This window comes from Seriola aureovittata, chromosome 12, assembly GCF_021018895.1.
Source record: "Seriola aureovittata isolate HTS-2021-v1 ecotype China chromosome 12, ASM2101889v1, whole genome shotgun sequence".
NCBI lineage: Eukaryota > Metazoa > Chordata > Actinopteri > Carangiformes > Carangidae > Seriola > Seriola aureovittata.
In genome coordinates, this window is record NC_079375.1 from 6,039,533 (window position 1) to 6,058,678 (window position 19,146).

A 19,146-nucleotide genomic window follows, 5' to 3' on the forward strand; every position below is an offset into this window, starting at 1 on the left:
AGAGCGGAAAAGAATTCAAACAATGTGCGAGAATATGAGACGTTTCATGTTCACTGCCGACCGAAACTTTATACAACTCACTGTTCTTTGATCTTGAGTGCAGCCGTGTTTCCCACGCTGCGAGTGTGTAGCTGCGTCTTGCAGCCGTGCCACAGGTAGATGATGGCCTTGTTGATGTTGAGCAGGATCATGGAGGCTCTGGAGCGCAGGCTGCTGCAGTGGCACGCCACCTCCAGCAGGTGGCCCTCCACCGGCACCTCACCTCGCACGCAGTACAGACGCCACTCACCTGGACGGGCGGGCAGGTGGATATGATCATCGGAGCGATAGGAAGGGTTTTACTCATCACTTGATATCACGTAAATACAAGGTAAAAAATAACTTACAGGACTGAATAAGCCCTGTCTCCTTGCTTGGAAATCAAGACTTTTAAAGCATTTAAAGCAGAAAGAGTTAAAGTGATTACTCTGAGTGTTCTCCTCCTCCTCCTCCCTTTTGCCAGCGTGGACGATCATCCCTCCGTTGAAACACTGTAGGAAACATGGAGGCTCCTTCCCCTGCTGCACCTGAACCTGTAACACACAGACACACACACACACACACACACACACACACACACACGGACCACACCGGATATGAAGCTTTAAACTAACACAAACATAAACACTACTTTACACAGTTTATGCTCAGACTGGCAGGAATCTTGATACTCCATGGATATCAGCGTGAGAAAAACACTTTTGTTGTTTTTACATTACAAAACAATTCATCATCACACTTGACTTTCTAAGTGATCTATATTTAGTTTTTGTTCTGGCCTCGTCTCTCGTACCTGTGCCCCTCTCTCCTCGTCCAGCTCCACCGTCATCAGCGCCGACGTTCCTTTCTCGCTGACGGTGGAGTGTCGACCCTGCCAGAAGAAATAGCAGCATTTCTCCTTCCCCGGTCCGGTGCTCCTCGCCTCGGGGTTCTGCCTACGACCAACTGGGACACATACATGCACAGCAAAAAGGATCAACAAACTAAACTGAATTTTCAATACTGTTGAAATAATAATGCTAGTATTGGGAAAAAAAAAGCTTGATTCTATCTTCCTGTACAAACTGTAGAAACCTTGAAGCTTTTAAAATGGTGCCTTTGCTGTTTCTGGGGTGATGTGCGGTTGTGATTCGGTGTAACTGGTATGACTCAGCCTACGTCTCTGTCATTGACTTCTCTGTGTGTCTGATACTATCTGAATAGTCCAGATGTGGCGAGAGTCATCCACCTGGTATTCTTGCTAAATTATATTTGACTTAGTTTAAAGATTTAGCTGGCAGCTAATGTGAATTCTTTTTTTTTTTTTTCACGAAATTAAACAGAGGTGTTACAAGTGTAAATCCACAGTGACTAACCTGAGGTGCTGACCATGTACTTCCACTTCACCACGTAGGCGTCTCCCTCGTGGAACTGGCCGATGCTCTGCCGTGGGAGGCGGCTGTAGTCGAACTCCAGGATGTGCCAGACGTCGGCTGACACTGTGCTGATCTCCTGAGTCCTCATGTGGTCCTCTGTCTCCACCGGGCCATAACCGCGACCCACGTTTACGCCGTCCAAGATGGTGGCAACGGACGACTGGAGGACAGGTAGCATCAGGGCGGCGTCGTACGGCCGGCACTCGCGCCCCGGGGCCTCCTGGGAGCCAGATCACAGATAAGATTTATGATACAAGTAAATATTACGAAATACCAGTGAGAAGTGCCAGTCAGAGCCAACAGGCGGAACAAGACACTTTGATGCATTCATGCTTCTCTGTGATGCTTTACACGGCAGCTACCCAAAGGCATATGCTCTTATTCCTGTTTCAGTCCCAGTATGAAACAAACTGTTCCTGGCCACATTAACTGAGACTGAGTGTGAGCCACAGTTTAATAAACAAGCAGATGGAAAGATGGAGAAAACATATGAAGAGTCTGATGTGTGTGACCTGTGTAATGAATGTAATTATCTGGATTTGCACCTTCTGCTCAGGTACGAGCTCGCCGCCTTCCTTTGGTGTCAGCGGCTTTGCTTCGATCCAGTCCACGAACTTCTCCTTGAACAAGATGGTCTCGTTGTGCTCTGTCAGCCTGCCAAATATCGCCCAATCGGGACGGCCCTGGCCCTTCCTGCGGAAAGTTAAACACACACAGGCACGAGGAAGAGGAGAAACCATTATTTAACATTCTGCCAGTCTATGCTATGCTAAATCAGAGAGCTTTAAAGTGCATGTGTTTATTCTCACCTGGGGATGAGTGTGTTGCAGCCTCCAGGGTCCAGTGGGTTAATGTCACAGCAGGTGTAGTCAAACGTCCCGTTCCAGAGGTGTTTGGCGAGCTGGAAGGCCACCTTCCTCTGGGCCAGAGTCACCTCCTTACCGTGCCACACGTACACCTCACTGCCGAAGTCAAACACCAACACCTGCAGCACACACGGACAACAACAAAAACAATGGCAAACAATGTCCAGTTAACTAACACTGAACGTCTGTTTAATCTTTAATAAAGCTCATAGACGGTGCATGCGGACAATGTTCATTTATACACAGATTTATTCTAGTTTTTAAAGCAAGACCCATCTACAGTACACTACATGTTATACCATATGGAGTTTATAAATCATTAAATTAAAATGTAAAACATTTAAAAATACAAATATATCCTGAAAATGTGTGCTAAACACAAATGACATAAAAACAAAAAACAAGTATATAATATAATATTCTGTACACCAACTTTGTAGAGTGAGGAGTAGGACAGTGATACTCCATCATTTATATGTTATTTAGACACTAACAGCAGTGGACTCCCGGTCTTAGCCCCTGTCTTCTGAACCCATTTCATTTTTTCAGCAGAAGCAGTGCACAGATGGATGTAGGAGGTACTCGTCCACAGCACCTGCTGTTGCTAAGCAACAAATTAAAACCAGCTCGAAGCACAGAGCTCCTCTGAAACAGCCTGAAATGCGTTAATATTCATAGGTTGGTACCTTAAAGAAAAAATCCACCATCACGTACTCTTAAATGAGACTGAGAGAATAATACTGCGTGAATGATGGTCAATTTTAATAGTGACAAGTTGCTGCATTGCATTCTGGTCTAGTGGGGATACAGAAAAGAGAAAAACAGGAAAGCGGCTTCTTCTCTGACCAGTCCAGAAAAGAGGAGCAGTGTCAGTGAAAAGGCAGCACTCTTCCTCACTTAAAAAAAATATGAATCTGATCCAGCAGGCTGAAAAGACTTACAGCACATCTTTACTGCTGAAACATGAGACCCAGAATGAAAAAGGTTGTAAGGAGGCTTTGATGAACAAACATCACGTCCCACTGACCTCTTTGGACGCCAGCAGAGAGTTGTGAGGGACCTTCCCCCACTCATCATCATCAGGAACCAGTTTGTCATCCACCAGTCTGAAGATACAGTTGGTTTCCACGATGGCATTCTCAAACTGCTCATCGTCCTCTGGTGGACCAGCAGCTATGGCACAATTAGAATAAGCCAGATAAATGTCTGAAGTAGTCCAATAGCACCGAGAAGAAAGACCACTGAAAATGTGTATAGGCAGTTTTGAGAAGAACGGCTTCAAACTTTGCTCGTTTCTTACGTTGGTAAGCCGTCTGTCCTCCTAGGATCGTCCAGAACTGCTGGATGTCTGCGCCCTGTGGGTTAACCCCTTCCTCGATGGTCTGCACCTGGTTTGCCCTGCAGCCCATGTCCTTCTTCGTCTGGATGTAGGTGGCCAGATCTATGGCCTACAGGCAAGAAACAAAAATCTGTTCTTCAGCCTCGATGCTAACAGATACAGATGAAGTGCTTTTATGTAAACAATAGAGAAAACTGACTTTTCTTGATTAATCCAGGAATCCTGCTTCACATTTTGACTAAACAAGGCTGCAGTGAAGAGCCTTGACTGGCTGTTGTTGGGCTTTTTGTACATAAAATCATAATAATATGAGCAAAGAGCACTGGACGAGGGGGCAGCATAGAAAAACAAATGTTTATTAAAAAGTGTCTGGACAGAGCTCCTTTGGGGAAAAATGGAAGAACTGAACACTAGCCAGGAAGCACGTGTTTGATGGGGAGTGCAGATGGGCATATGTGCCAGTGTATGTTTGTGTGTGTGCAGGGAATGGAAGTGAGAGGCAGAATCATCAATGAATCATCTTTGTCCAAATGCCAATATTACTTGATGCTCGGCTTCAAAATCAACTAGAATTACCCCCTCGCGGTTGTCTGCCTTCGCCACTCAGACAAGTTTCAGGCTACATCCCTGTTTATCCAGAGTCATAGAAAATATTAACCATTTGTGTAAAATTTTGTCAAATAATTGCTGAGTGAAATCTTGAGTTAAAAAGTGTTTTATGCAGTCACACTGACCTTGACCTTTGACCACCAAAATCTAATCAGTTCATCCTTTAGTTCAAGTGGATGTTTGTGCCAGATTTGAAGGGATTCTCGATTACTTCTCGAGATACTGCCGTGGCTGTATAAAAATCTGAATAACGGGCACAGTCTGTCATAACGCAGGTACAGTCCTCACCTTGGCCTTCTCGATCACATTTGAGAACTCTCCCATCCAGACGAAGCAGTGCTCTTGAGTGACCAACAGGAAACAGTCTCCACTGTTGAGTGAGGACGCTCTGGGTTCCACTAATCTGGTCTGAACGTGACGGCGACCTGGAAAGAATTAAATTTATTCATCAAGTTTGTCAAAAGGTCATACGCTCAAGAAATCATGTTCAGGCAACACAGCATTTTTCAATTCTATTCTATTTCTTTCTATGTGTGAAAACACAAACACAACATGGATAACAGCTGAAAAAATACAAATACATATACAAAGATATTGGCTGTGAAATGAGCCTCAAACGATGGCAGCAGGATTTATGGGAGATTTTACCTTTGATCTGCATCAGCATGAGATTCTTATACGGCACGGCGCTGTTGTTGGACGTCTGCTCTGCGATGTTGACGCTGCGCAGACTCACGCTGCTGAAGTTTTCTTTACTGGCCAGGCCAGCCAGAGCAGCCTCAGAGTACTCTGAGGTTTTAGTCACTGGAACAAGAGAGTATACAGTTTTACAAGAATACAGATCTACAGGGAGGTAGAAAAACAAACAAACATATGCTTCATTAAACTTTAAAGTACCAAGATCCCTACACTGCTGCAATATGAAGCTCAAATTAGTGCTGTAATAATAATAAACAAAGAGGTGGAGATGGATATATATGTATGTATACGACAATAATGTTTCATATTTTCCACTGAGATTTTGTTATGTAATTCGTACTCTGTATCAGACTGTTTCTGTCTCATACATAAACACACAGCGTCATCCTTGCACTCACTCTTCTCAGCCTTCATCCTCTTGCTCTCCAGCTGTGCCACATTAAGTCTCTGCTCTATGTACTCGTGTCTGATGTCCTTTCTCGCAGCCAGCATCTTCAGAGGGTTTCTGGACGACTGGACGTTCCTGGACGGACGCACCGAGCGCTTGTGCTGCACCATGGCTGAAGTTAACCTAGTGAGCGTGACAACCAGGTGTATGAGCAAAAGACTGGCTTTCCAGCCCCACATCAATCCAATCTATAAAGTCGAGATGTGTCATATGTTGTCCTCCATTGTAACCAGGGTTTTCCGTTTTCTTACTTGGGACCCTGAGAGCCGAAGATGGTGTCGAAGTCCTCACTGATCTCGATCCTGGTGGGCATGCGTGGAAATTCAGCAACGCGTCGGTAAAACTTGGAGAAGATTTCGTCATCCAGCTTCATCACTTCCTTCACTGCCTTCTCAGTCACTGTTAAGGTGGTTTCCTGCAGACCTGCCACTGATCAAGAGAGGAGAACAGGAGAGACATTAGGTCCTAATGCAATAAGAAAATCAATACACACAAAGGAAACAGGCCAATGAATGGAACTTAATGCTCAGCAAACTGAAAGTGTTACACACTCTTTAGAGGTCTACTACAGGTGACCATGACAGAAAATATCACTTGATGAGCTTAAAGTAAAGATGGAAGGACGTACCTTTGCTATTCAGACGTCCCAAGAAGCTCTCCAACTTGTCCAGCTTCTTATCTGATTCCATGTCCGGCCGAGCCTCAATTTCTGCAAATGAATTAAATTTTACAATGGTGTTTTTTTGGGGGTTTTTTTTGTGACTCGCTGGCTATATCTATCTTTACATAAGTATTGTGCAAGTTATAAGCCTAAAAGTAAAAGTACTGTTCACATCTGGGTAGATCTTAAGGTCAGTTTGTATGACTGCACTCCTGTTTGAGGAGAAACAACAAATGGGTAAAGTAAAGCATCTTTAAATCCGTGGGATTTTTCTCAGCTGAGGCGGCAGTGATGACACAGGACTTGCTGATCTCTCTCACCCTCTTGTGGTTTGCTGACAGCGGGCGTGCTGCTCTTGAGTTTGGTGGAGACTGGTGACAGGATGGGACTGATAACTGAGGAGGAGGCTGCCAGGCCTGCGGACACACAGACGGGACAAAATATCTGACACTGTGGAGAGATAAGGAGAGATAAATCCCATTCTACACCAGTATTTAATATTTCATTTGTTATCATACATCTAACATAGTATATTTCAATTTACAGTGGCACCAGTCATGTTGCATTGCAAAGTTTGACAATTCAATTCAATTCAGTTTGACAGAAAAGACAAAAACATCTGATGCTACATTAGCCGTCTAATATTTAGGTTAAGTTTACTGTATATATAGGGAATAGGGATTATAGGATTTTCTGTCGTAGCCCACCTTCTGATTCACTATGAAAAAATAGGTGTATTTTTTCAGATAAATCATACCCAGTGGCATTTTCAAATGCTCTACACCTCAGTGAGGATCGGTAGATAACAGCAGGTTTGTTCGCTGACCTTTCTTGACCATACGTGCAGCCACTGTGTACTGGGTCGAGTCATTAGCTGCTCCTCTGCCCTTTGTCTTCCAGGCATCCTCACGAGTCGAAATCATCTGTTTCCTCTCCTCAATGGTCATCTGAGTCATCTGAGCCTCAATCTCCTCTCCCATCTTCTGCACAGACACCAGGAAATCAGACAAATAATCAAATTATCAGTGATTATTAACTTAAAGTTTCAAGTCTTCCATGCAAAGCCTGGAACCGTGCACAATGACGCTGACTGTCGGCTTTCATTTCAGTCAAATTGGTGTTTATTTAACAGGTTTAAGAGCTATATTAAACCTAAAAGTAGATCATGGATCCAGAAGCTTCCAAACACCAATGCATCTACCATATAACACTTAAAGAGCTACATCTACTTCTGACACGGCTTCACTATAACTTCATGTGACTCCTCTGTTCCCTCTGGAGCAATTATTCATGTAGTAACAGTATCAAACCAAGCAGACCTAAAAAGATTCGATGCAGTCAAGCGTGCTAGGTGCATGCCCTTCCTAGACTATATAATCTTCTCTATTCCACAGTAGAAGTGATGGGTGTACACTGAATTGTACTCATGCTGTAGAAATTAAATCAATCTTAACGACTCAGAAAGCGGCCTTCACACGAGGAGCTGCAAAACCGAGCAAGAAAGATAAAACTCTGGTACATGCAGCCCATTCGAGCGTGTCAGGCGCATATCCTTACCTGGCTGGGATGGTCAATATACTGACACTTTTGGCCAAGTGAGATAGGAGGAGAAAAGGTGGAAGAGAAGACAGGTTCCTGGAGGATGTAGAGGTGGATGGATAAGTGGAAAAAAAGGGAAAGGAAAGGAGGAAATGGAAGGAAAATCAACAAACATGCAGATGATGGAAGATAAGGGACGGATGCAAAGGAGGGAAGTCCAGGGCCAGAAACTGGGAACGCAACTCGCTGTCCTTCAACTTCTAGAGCTAATCCAACAGCTCTGTAAACAACAATTTAGGTGCAAAATAAACTTAACTTTATCATTTATTATGTTTTTGAAACACACATGCACAACAAATATATACATTTGTTGCTGTATCTTTAAGAAACTACAAAAGCTTTTCAAAAGAAAACAATTGCCCGCTTGAATAAAAGAAAAATAATTATAAAGGAATTTAAAATCATTAATAGCCACTTAGATTAACAGTTTTAGTTAGTAATAAAGCAGCAAAATGCAAAAGCCATTGTGTCTCAGGTGCAGAGAAAACACAGCTTAAACTTAGAGGTGCATTAAGTAATAGTTGGTCTTAAAATGATTTAAGTGAGTTATTTATTTTACCTTCTTACACTGTTTAAAAAGCCCCTCCAGACAGAATACGCTTGTTTGTTTTTTTTATTAACTAGTTCAATGTTTTATAATTATAAAAGTCCTTCTCTCTCATTGACAAAATCTATTATCTATAAATATGAGAAGAGTGTTCATGTCAAAAATGTAGCTACTGACCACATCCTGGTTCAGTGAAAAGTCTGTCCTCAGGTTTCAAGTTTCCACATCACATTTGCTTAAGGTTTTTAGACCGCAACTGGCTCCGAGGTAAATGAGACAAACTCATGTCTGTATGTCTGAAGATCAGGAGAACAGACTTTAAATTGAATCATTTTTAGAAAGCCTCAAAATTTAAAATGATCCAGTATGTTAGAAATAAACGATACATGTCCTAAAAAAATTAACATAATATTATGAGTAAGAAAAAAATGTTTTGGCCTTTTCTAATTTGTTCATTATTTCATGACCCCTCGGATCTGCACTGTAGTGTAACAAAGCAGCGACTCTGTGACTTGGCAGGATGCCTCTGTCACAAACGTACTTTCCGGTCTGCATGCTTAGTTTTGGAAACTGTTCTTTTTAAACTTGAAGACACTTTTGATTAATATGCTTTTCTTGAGTATTTGTTCTTTTATGAAACTGTAATTTCTTTCTTTAACTGTGAAAATGCCAGAAAATTACAGCATAATGTCTTTTGCCAGAATGTTACAGACCCTCCTTGGTCACTACTACAAGGCATTTAAAGTTTATATTGACTATGAAAGTTTGTGTCAATGTTCCAGGTGGCACAATGTCTGGAGTTACTTGAATCCAAGCAATTGGACTGGAGTTTAAACTCAGAATGATTATGTGGAAGGCAGAAAAATACTGATTTAGATTTAACTGTCTCTAAACATTTCTAATTTGATGTAAATCGATTATTTAATGCTCCTTTAAGACAGAATCAGCAAAAGAGAAAGAAAGCTTAGAAAAGTTCCAGCATCAGCCATTTCCCAACTACCATCCTGCTGCTTCAGAGAGCAGCGCTACAGGCTGCAAGTGAGGAGCGGCCAAAAGATTCACAAGAAGCAAACAGCCTCACACAGCATCCAAACATAACTGTGATTGGACAACACAGGTCCCACAAGAAGCTGATTGGTTTAGGGTTGGTGTGCGGCTGCCAACAGGTCTTACCCACAGCTGTTCAGACACAGACACAGCAGAGTAGTCTTGAACGACCACCCCTTCCTCCTGAGGGGTTAAAAACAGGGGAAGTACTTGGTCAAGGGGGGGGGGGCCCGGCAGCCATTGTTGCTTTAATGGATTTAGGGGTGAGACTGCCTGGAGGATTACCATCCAGGGTTTAAGCAGGCAGTTTCGCCCTACAGAATACTAATGTGAAGTAGATGAGCTGCAGGGAAAAAAGAAACCTAAATCCTGAAATCAGACGTTCTTTAAGCTTATAAATTTCATTCAAACTGCTGTTTAAACTAATACTGACTCATATAAACACATATAAGAGATCCTTGAATCATTTCCTTCTGTCGAATATGCTTTCAAGTCTTTATCTCTGGAGGTTTAAGTGAAACTTAGCCTGAAGCCTGCCCAGATCTGATCTTGTAAGAGAAAAAAATTTCATTCCCAGTGCTAAACACTGCTAATTCTACTAGCAGCCTGGCCCATATGTTTTTTTGTTTACAGTCTATGAGGGCTGGACGCTGCAGGGATCTGGACGACTGGGCTCAAACAACAGATGGACTAAATGGGGAAATGAAAGGAGCACTTAACTAAAAGAGCAGAGGACAGGAGCTGGCATGGCAACCATGAAGGATGGGGGATGAAATGTGGCACTGGTGTTTACTCTGCTCAACCATAATACCAGACAGCGTAATATTTGTGAAAAATATATGCCTGTTCTAGGGACATAAAAACCTTATAACACAAGCCCCAGCTGTGGCAGGCACACTTAATAGTACAGGGTAAATTAGAAACAGGAAGGAAAATAAAGGTACTGGTAAATACTGGTTATGTTAATATAGGAATCACCAGCACTACTGCAGAGATTTAAAAAAACTGAAGCTTTACAACGACGTCCATGAGAGTGAGCAACACAAACGAACAGCTATAAGAAAAGTCCAATTCAATCATTTAGGAGTGAAATCATAAATAACTGTTAGAAGTTGTAACCTTGAATTTGTATTGCAATCATAACTAGGCTGCAGATGTAACAGGTGAAATTTAGGGGAAAATTCATATTCATGAGCAAACATAGTTTTGTTTACAGTGATATAGAAACCAGGACAGTTTGCTCGGGGAGACAGGTGGTACTGCGGAGCCTCAGCACCGTGCACACCTGTGCTTCAAAAAAGGGGGAGAGCAACAACCCAGTCAGAATAATTGAGACAAAGTCATGCACACAGTTAATCTCAGTTTGTAGAACTGGTTCGGATTTTATCAAATATAAAAACAGTGATAAAATGAGAGGGGCGAACTAGGGACAGCACATTTTATTTTTTTATGAAGACAGAATTAATACTGATGCTGTTGGCACTAACAGATGTTGCTGATAAAAATCGTTATATACTTGTCATAAATGAATGTGTTCTTAAATGATACCCAAAGTATGTGCCGCAAAACAATGTTAATGTGAATGAAAAGTGTGTGTGACTGGCTAAACTCGTGGTTATTGTGGAGGACATGAATGAGATTAAACGTGTCTGTTATCAACAGTGCAGTGCGGAGAGACTGACCTTCTTATGGCAGGTCTGCTCTGTCTCCCATAGCTGAGCCTGCTGCTCAGTAACCACTTCCTGTTTCTTGTTGATCCTGTTCCTCCAGTCCTCCTCACCACTCTTCTTCAGCAGTGCCACTCTGATGCAAGACAAACATTTTTCAGGGTAAGCTGACATGATCTGAAAGAACAACAACCCTATTACCATATCTGTTATATGCGTCCTGTTCTTGATTGTAGTTCGTTTGAAATTCTGTCCGGTGAAATGTATTCTTCCCCACAACACTCATGCTATAGAAAGTGTTTTCAAAAAGCTATCAGCTTATGTTATGTAAGTCTAGAGTAAACCAACAGTATTCTGAAAAATGAGTGCAACCAGTTCCAAGAACAAACTGTGCATCAGCTGAGAAGCTTTTCTCTATTTAAAGACAATTTCTTGCACTGGAAATATCTCTGGTCAAGGTAAGTTCAAGGATGAAGCTTAACAGAGGTCAAATCTATTGTCAAGTGTTTAAAGCTAATCATATTTTGAAGCAGTAATATAGAAAGAGAAAGACACCATCATCATGCAAAATAAATGTCACAATTAATTGTTAATTTTGTGCTTAAACAGTGGTTTGTTGTGATGGGTTGGACCTCTTGAATTGCCCAGTGACCGGCTCAGTGACAGTTGTTGTGATCGATCTGTTAATAAAAATCAATAAGTGGCTGAAGTTGGTAGCATTATCATTTCCATTATTTCCATCAAGGTCATAAGAAGAAAAAAGAAAAAAAAAACCCTTCAAGGGTGAAAAACCAGGTCAGATTTCTGCTCTGCAGCCAGCAAACGTGACTGTTGAAAAAGGCCTCCAAAGACTGCACGAGGAGCGCTCATAACGGAGGGCTGAGGGGTAAAAGAAAGTATGTCATCATCTCGGCTGTTTGAGTGCGGACAGGGCAGAAACGAGGGCATTAGGAGGAATCTGCTAAATCCCAGAGGATTTCTCCGGTCCACACAGCACTGTGCTGGCTGCGAGGAGACACACAATGATGCCAAAAATGAAAATCTCTCACCTTCAAAAACGGGAAACCTACATGTGTATACTGCGAGGACGGGCTGACAGAGACTCCTGCCTGATTCTGTCAGACACTGTAAATTTATGAGACGCTGGCTTTTGAACCAGCCGGCAGAAAATCTCTGTCGGTGTCTGATCTTTGCTGACATCTCAGTTTTCACCTTGTCTGGGGCACTGAACGGATTTGTGAACGGAATCAAGGTTGAACACTTCTTGCAACTTTGCCAGGCTTTAAGTTTAATGGAGCCTTTATTGGAGACCAGCCTATTTTTTTACTCATGCTGTTCTGAAGCGGCTAAAATTAGAGACCCAGTTACTGTTTGAGTACCAGCTTTAACTTGAGAATTTACAGCAGACTGAGAGTTTTCTGATAGAGATAATGATAGAGACAGTACTGGTTTAACGAGGAGTATTTGTGGTTATACTGTAGTTAACAGTTTTTGCACTTGGAGATCTCAGCGTGCAGACTTAATCGTTCTGATATTTGCTCATGTTTCCTCATGTTCAGTTTGATGATATTTTTATGTCAGATGGGCAAGTTTTGTGCAGCATCTCATAGAGACCGTTAAAGCATTAACATGTCTTTTGGTCGCATTGTACTTTGATATATTGAGAATTCAGTAAGTTATGTTTATTGCTGCAAAAAATGATGCCTCTGTTTCTCCCACAATGTCTTTCTCGCCTCGGATAGTGTCTGCACATCTGAACAAAATTACAACCCCTGCATTTGCTCCTTTATTCCTGACAGACTCAAAAACTTGACATTCATTTTTTAATTATGGACTATACTTCTGCTACTGTATTGCACAGAAGGTACAGCTGTGATGGAGATTTGTTACACTGTCCACATTTGGTCAATAAAATAATAAAGGAGGAAAAAGTATACAACCAGACAGAATGGGTGCAGAAATGCAAAACACACCACAAGATGCAAGTGTGTTTTAGTTTTTGGGACTATTTCAACTGATTTATTTAACTTTTAAATGATGCTGAATCAGTGTTTTAGGCAGCTAATTATTGACCTTTGTAACTCAGTGTTTATTATAGCTGACTTTAGAGAGATGACAGGAAATGAGGGGAGAAAGAGATGGGGATTGAAATGCAGCAGATTTCCTGGTTTGGAAGCGAACCAGGGCTGGTACAGCTCAGCCTTAATCCTTTGACCACCGAGTCAGTGCTGGTCACACAGCATTAAGAGTGTCACCATTTGACCTGACAAGTACCTTTGTTGTAATTCTTTTTATTGAGCTTTTATTTTATGTAATTCCCTCACAAACACTGTCATACTCTACCGTATGTAGTTAGAAAAGTACCCAAATTAATTAAAAAATATATATTAAAAAAACAAATTAATACAATTTGTTTTAATACAGTCTATCACTTTCAAAACTTCACCACTCACCTCTCCTTGATAGACATCTGTTTGCTGGACATGCCGTCAGACAGTTGGTCTCCAGACTCTGTGGGGGACAGCAGATCTCCAGAATGGACACTGTCCCTGCTGAAGTCCTCGCTGTGGTCCAGGGGCAGGGACTGGGACTTGACCAGGGCCTGGGGGAAGGACTGGGGTTTGGGTGGTGTCTGTGGAGGCACCTGAGGTTTGGGCTGAGGCTGGGGGGCTGTCTGTGGGTAAGGCTTAGGAAGAGGCTGGACGAATCCCTGAGGTTTGGGCTGGGTTTGAGGGGACTGGGTGAAAGGTTTCGGACATGTGGGTGGGGGCTGGGAGGGCTGTGAGAACGGCTGGGGCGTGATGAAGGATGATGGTTTAGGAAGAGTTTGAGGAGGCTGGATGACGGTTTGCTGCTGGCTGCTTGACACGTGAGACACTGTCCTGGATGACACTTTAGCGATTAGTGGCCTCAGTGGAGCAGGATGATCCAGCAACTCTGAAAGAAAAGGATACAGTATACAATCATGTAGTTACAATGTCTGAGATTAACTTTAACTGGTCAAAATAAGCTATGTATTATCATTTGACACCCACAATATTAGTATGTGGTTTTTTTAATGCTTAGAATCAGAATGAAGTGTCAAAATTGATCTTTTATTCAGTAAAGCAACTAATAACTAGTTCTGAAAAGACCCGATGTGGGTGTAACATGGGTGCAGAGCAGCTTTGAAATCTTCCTGCAGCAGGCTGAACTTGAGATAATATCTTACAGGAAACAGTTTGTCTCCTTTAGTCAGTTTGAGATTTCAGAGTTGAACGAAATTATTCTTTCCATTGCATCCATTTTAATGTATTATTTGTCCTCTAAATTAAGCTTTCTGACAACACACAGTGGCATTTCTACATGATGCTTTTGAGAGACAGGTATCTGTTCTGCAGAGTTGCAGCATCTTTTAATGCATCGACAATTAGAATTTTAAAACGCAATGACAGATAGACACAGACAAAGTTTTTATGACTAATCAGCTAATATATCCATATATCGTCATTCTGGACCTTGTATATACCACCATGCTGACAAAAACAGACCATTATGACCGTAATCATATAGTATGGGTGTCTGGAGACATAAACATGCATGTGCACGTCAAACAAATGTACACAGATCCATATTAAATTACTGAAATCCCCTGTGTAACCAGTACTCATCCCTTAAATACATGCACCCACATGTGCAGTAGGTTTGAAGGGAAAAATTAAATTAAAGCCATACAAAGTCTGCTGTGTATGCTGCTAAGGTGTCAGTGTATTAATTACATGATGTGGACAAAAACCTGTCCATCTGTCCACATTGTGGAGAGCCTCCTCCTATTTGGGACAAAAATCTCCCCACAAGAAAAAGCTACTAGACGTTAGACTTGTCTTTTGTTAAGGTCAGGGTCGAGGTTGGTGTCAGGCATGTAGTGATAAGTCCCCCAGGGAATTAGTGTAAATCAGTGCAAGTCCTCCTAACCTCATGATACTGTAGTATAATAGACTAAACTTTAGTTAAGATCTATCCATGCAGAACTAAATAAGAGTACAGCCCGCAGACAAGGCTTCCATTGTGTCCTTTCTGTCCTCTACCTGCTTCATATAAGTGCCGGCCAATTGTTCTGCACTCTCTCACTGAGTGCTTTCATCTCTCTGTGCAATGTTTGTGTGCATGCATGGGAAAAGACCACCCCTGGACACGATCTGCATTAGTACATAAAAACAGGTCAGGTCCATTACACTGTAGTATGTGCACAGCTAACCCACAGGCGTAATCTGGTGCAAGGGGACCACAGCCCCTTTTAAGGCCGTGACAGTGAGCGCACACAGTTTCGATCTGAAAATCTTTGGGGTCTGTTAGCCGACAAACGGCATGTCAGGAAAGGGCATCCTCCTTCTAGACAAAGGGAGCCACGAGGCAAATGCATGGAAAAATATGGTAATTAGATTCAGCCTCAGACGTCTCTCTCTCTCTCTCTCTCCTTCACACAGACACTCTCTCTCTTTCTGTATGAGCCAAATCAAATACCCCCAGCTGGGACAAGTGTGTGTGCAGTTGGCAGAAAGCAATCATGCGTGGGAGCATGCTGCATAAGACAATGAGGATAATGAGAGCCCCTTCCCTAGACATTGCTTCCTCTTTTTTTTTTTTGTCACTCCCTTTCTATTTCTTCTTTTTTTTTGGTCCTCTCTGTTTTCATTTTCACACCCCTCTCTGTGCCCTCAGTTATTCCTTTCATTTCATTTCATTTCTTTCCCCTTTTCCCGACTCTCGTCCATGTCTGCTCTGTGTAAGTCATCAGAGTAGCCTCCTACCTGAGATGCCTGCTTGGTTCCGGCCGCTGCTCCTCTCCTTCTCCTGTGTGGATGAGCTGTGAGCTGCTGCAGCCTCTTTCAGGTAGCCTCCTCTTCCTCTTCCTCCTCCCTCTGCTCTCCCTCTGCTCTCCTGGGAATCTCTGTCTGCAGCTCTCCAGCTGGGCAGGGGCTCTGACTCGCCCCTCCACAAAGATGGCTCAGCAGAGTGCTGAGGCTGGGGATGCTGCTGCCGGCCGTCCCTGTCCCTGTCGGGGGAGTGCGGCTTCCCCTTAATGCTGCCGCCTTGGCTCTCTTCTGTGGCTCCTCCCTGCTGTCTCCCCCTAACCTCCTCCTCCTGCTGCTGCTCTCTCCAGCCCTCCTCCACGGCCTCCCCCTGCTGTCTGCGACCAGTGGAGGAGGTGGGAGCAGGAGGAGCCCCCGCTCTCCCTCGGCTCTCAGAGAGGAGAGGGGAGGAGTTGAGCTCAGGCTCAGGGTGGCCTGGGTCTCCGCTCTGGGTCATGGAGAAATACCTCAGCGCCCTCTCCTGGTGGCTGCTTGCGGTGCTGGAAGCCTGTTGTTGGGCAGGGATGTAGGGGATGGCGGTGGACTTCCCTGGATGGAGATCGTCATCATCGCCAACACCGCTGCTGCCTGGTGTCATGGTTACCTTGGTGACAGACGCTTGGGAGGTGACTGCTGCCACAGATCTAACCAGGGATGCTGACAAGGGCTCCAGTTTGATCTCGCCTCCGTTTCTCAGCTGCAGGAACAGCAGGAGTCATGTCAGAAAAGTCAGGACGGATAGAATCACAACAGAAAAGCCAAAGGGGTTGATATGGAGGAGCGATAGATTAAATAAGGCTCAGGCAGGAAAGTTATGAATAAATAAAATATACATGGATGTTAGAGGACGTTAGAAAGAAACCTAGGGAAGCATCAATCAAAGCAAATTAGGGAAAACATTTGAGTAGCTCAGGTTTGCTCATGAAGCATATCTGTCATTCACAAAATGGCAGCTGGAAGAACAGACTTTAACACAACTGAATCATTCAAACCTGCTGGACAAAACAGTTCATTCCTACATTCCTAAAAAATATCACCATATCACAAAAGCATCTTATAATGTATGAAATTCCCAGTGGAATTAAGTTGCAGCAGAGATGTCTGGATGAGGAAAAAATGACATTACTAATGTTGATGTACCCCTGAGCAAGTGTACCTAAGTATAAGATAGAGCTGGATGATACTTATATGATCACATAATAAAATAATAAAATATCACTGTACTGATAATGTGGCAGTGAAAGTGACTTTTGGTGCTTTCAGACAACATTGAATGTCTTTATGACGGCAAAGCTGAGGGACTTATTGTTTAATCATTTATATATTGTTTATTCAAACTTACTTAGCTGTAAAACAGCCTTAAAGGCCAGAAAAACACAACAGCTGTATCACTATTTGCATCTATGTTAGTGCATTCCAGTGTGTGTAGTAACGTTATGGTGAACAGTGGTAGTTGCAACAACCAAAAGGTTTGCAATATGCAGCTGTCTGTAAGATGCTCAAACTCCACACCAGGCTATTCTCGACTGATTTTTTATTGTGATTCAAGGTCTTGTATTGAGCCTCACACATCAAGGCCAGATTCATCCACATACTCATTCCCTTCGTAAGCATTTTTTTTTTGCTAGTTTATTCAGGTTCAGCAGAGGCCTGAATAAAGTAGCATGCACCATTTGCAGTCAAATAGACCATGCTTGTTAAGCAACGAACAAGCATGTCACAGAAACAGCTACCGTTACAAAAATGAGCTGCAGAAAACAAACAAAGCGCCCTAAACTTTAAATCAATGTCGCATTGCAAAATATACATCTGAAACTTCACAGTTCAACAGTCATTTTCAAACTTAAAATACACACTCGATTGTATTAATGAACATTATTAAGCTCAACGTTAAAAGCTGCTGTAAGCATCCACTGCCATACGGAGACTGGTCACCATAGAGACCAGTTATATCAAACATTAACGCGCTCAATCAATAAAACCAATCACAAACTCTGTACAGGCAGCAGGGGTCTTACATGTTCTCCCTGATTGGCCTCTAAGTTGTGGTTCGGCGCTGCACAGGTTACGGGTGGTTCAGCTTCCTGTGTGGACAGCAGTGATTGACTGTGATTCACAGCTGAGAATATGGTGGAGGTGAGGTGAGCCTTCTATGCAGTATCTGATGGTGTGTGTCTTAGGACCACATGCTCGGGTTTGAGTCCATATAGAGCAGCTCAGAAACAAATTTTAATTCATGTTTTATTTGTGCAATACACGCAGCATCAGTGAAGGGAATTAAAGAATATGGAATTGTGGGATGCAAGTACAATTTCTGCACAGAGGACAGTACATCTCTGCTCGGTAGTGACATATCAGGCGATGTTTTACACAGTCAGTATTTGTGACCTCCCTTATGTGAATTGTTAGTCATTTTTTGACATCTGGACGCCACTGCATTAAAAGGCAAAAGAAAGATAAACTCGGTGTCCTCTGTTCATCTGGTAATATCTAGAGTCATCCAGCTGGGCAGAGATCCATGTCATCCATCCACAAAGCATCAATGGAAACTGGTACACTGCAAAACACTCACTGTACTGAGTGTAAGTGACCTGGAAGTGAGCTGTCTGGAGCTGCCGGGCTTTTTGAGAGAATCTTACATCCAAGTAATGCTTAGATGTAGTTTCAATGATTTCTATTCATTTATGATGGCTTTTGCACATTTAATGGCTTCTCTGCATGAAATGATTGATTTAAGAATCTCACAGATGTCTGCTCCTCACTCCTCTATATCTAGTGACCTGCCTTTCTAATACTAGGCCTTTTCCCTTTATCATAACTAACTGTTTATCCTCTGTAGGAAAATGTAGAACTATGCTTGTCTTAATTTGCTTTCACATGTATTGCTCACATTTTATTGCACCTGTTTATAGAATGCTACAGTTTTCTTCAAAAGAAATGTTACATGATGTAAAACTTTTGTACCTGCTCCACCTCTCCTTGAGTGATGGGCTGGGTCTGAAAACGGGCATTGGCCCTGCGCTGGCGGGTGTCCCCTCGGGTGCCTTCAGTGGTCTTTCCTGTAGGATGAGCGAGGCGGTTGAAGAGAGCCATCTTCTCAGCCAAGCTGAGGGTGGACAGGTCGGGCTCGTCTAGGACATGTTCCAGGCCATCTCCTTCCACCCCAGCACTGGGAGCTTGAGCTGGTTTCTGGTGTTCCTTGGTCTCCTGCTCCTGCACTGCTGAGCCCGGCTGGGAGGAGGCCTGAATACTGAGGGAGTGACAGGGGGATGTCACGGGGTGTGCAATGGGTGTCAGTCTTATATATAATATCCACTTTAAAAACTCGTTTAGACTAGGCTGTCAGCAAAACACAGCAATAAATGTCAAGTGTTTTTA

At 42.9% G+C, this 19,146-nt stretch overlaps 1 protein-coding gene across 12 annotated transcripts in view; it reads right to left on the reverse strand.

Annotated features, from left to right (window-relative positions):
* The window catches only part of LOC130178919 (supervillin-like), a 47,442-nt gene that overhangs the window by 6,255 nt on the left and 22,041 nt on the right, over positions 1-19,146 (reverse strand). For 7 of the 12 annotated variants that reach the window (XM_056391562.1, XM_056391556.1, XM_056391554.1 and 4 more), the window contains 22 exons: positions 18,733-19,018; positions 17,787-17,852; positions 15,727-16,465; positions 13,390-13,873; positions 10,952-11,072; positions 9,396-9,452; positions 7,634-7,711; positions 6,903-7,059; positions 6,397-6,492; positions 6,044-6,124; positions 5,667-5,844; positions 5,366-5,538; positions 4,917-5,072; positions 4,557-4,693; positions 3,621-3,768; positions 3,348-3,493; positions 2,264-2,439; positions 2,000-2,147; positions 1,395-1,674; positions 833-984; positions 467-572; positions 82-289 (listed from right to left, as the gene is read on the reverse strand). In XM_056391562.1, the coding sequence (XP_056247537.1) occupies positions 82-289; positions 467-572; positions 833-984; positions 1,395-1,674; positions 2,000-2,147; positions 2,264-2,439; positions 3,348-3,493; positions 3,621-3,768; positions 4,557-4,693; positions 4,917-5,072; positions 5,366-5,538; positions 5,667-5,844; positions 6,044-6,124; positions 6,397-6,492; positions 6,903-7,059; positions 7,634-7,711; positions 9,396-9,452; positions 10,952-11,072; positions 13,390-13,873; positions 15,727-16,465; positions 17,787-17,852; positions 18,733-19,018 (4,173 nt within the window). The remainder of the gene's footprint in view (positions 1-81; positions 290-466; positions 573-832; positions 985-1,394; positions 1,675-1,999; positions 2,148-2,263; positions 2,440-3,347; positions 3,494-3,620; positions 3,769-4,556; positions 4,694-4,916; positions 5,073-5,365; positions 5,539-5,666; positions 5,845-6,043; positions 6,125-6,396; positions 6,493-6,902; positions 7,060-7,633; positions 7,712-9,395; positions 9,453-10,951; positions 11,073-13,389; positions 13,874-15,726; positions 16,466-17,786; positions 17,853-18,732; positions 19,019-19,146) is intronic. The other 5 variants (XM_056391555.1, XM_056391558.1, XM_056391557.1 and 2 more) reach the window with 5 other exon arrangements.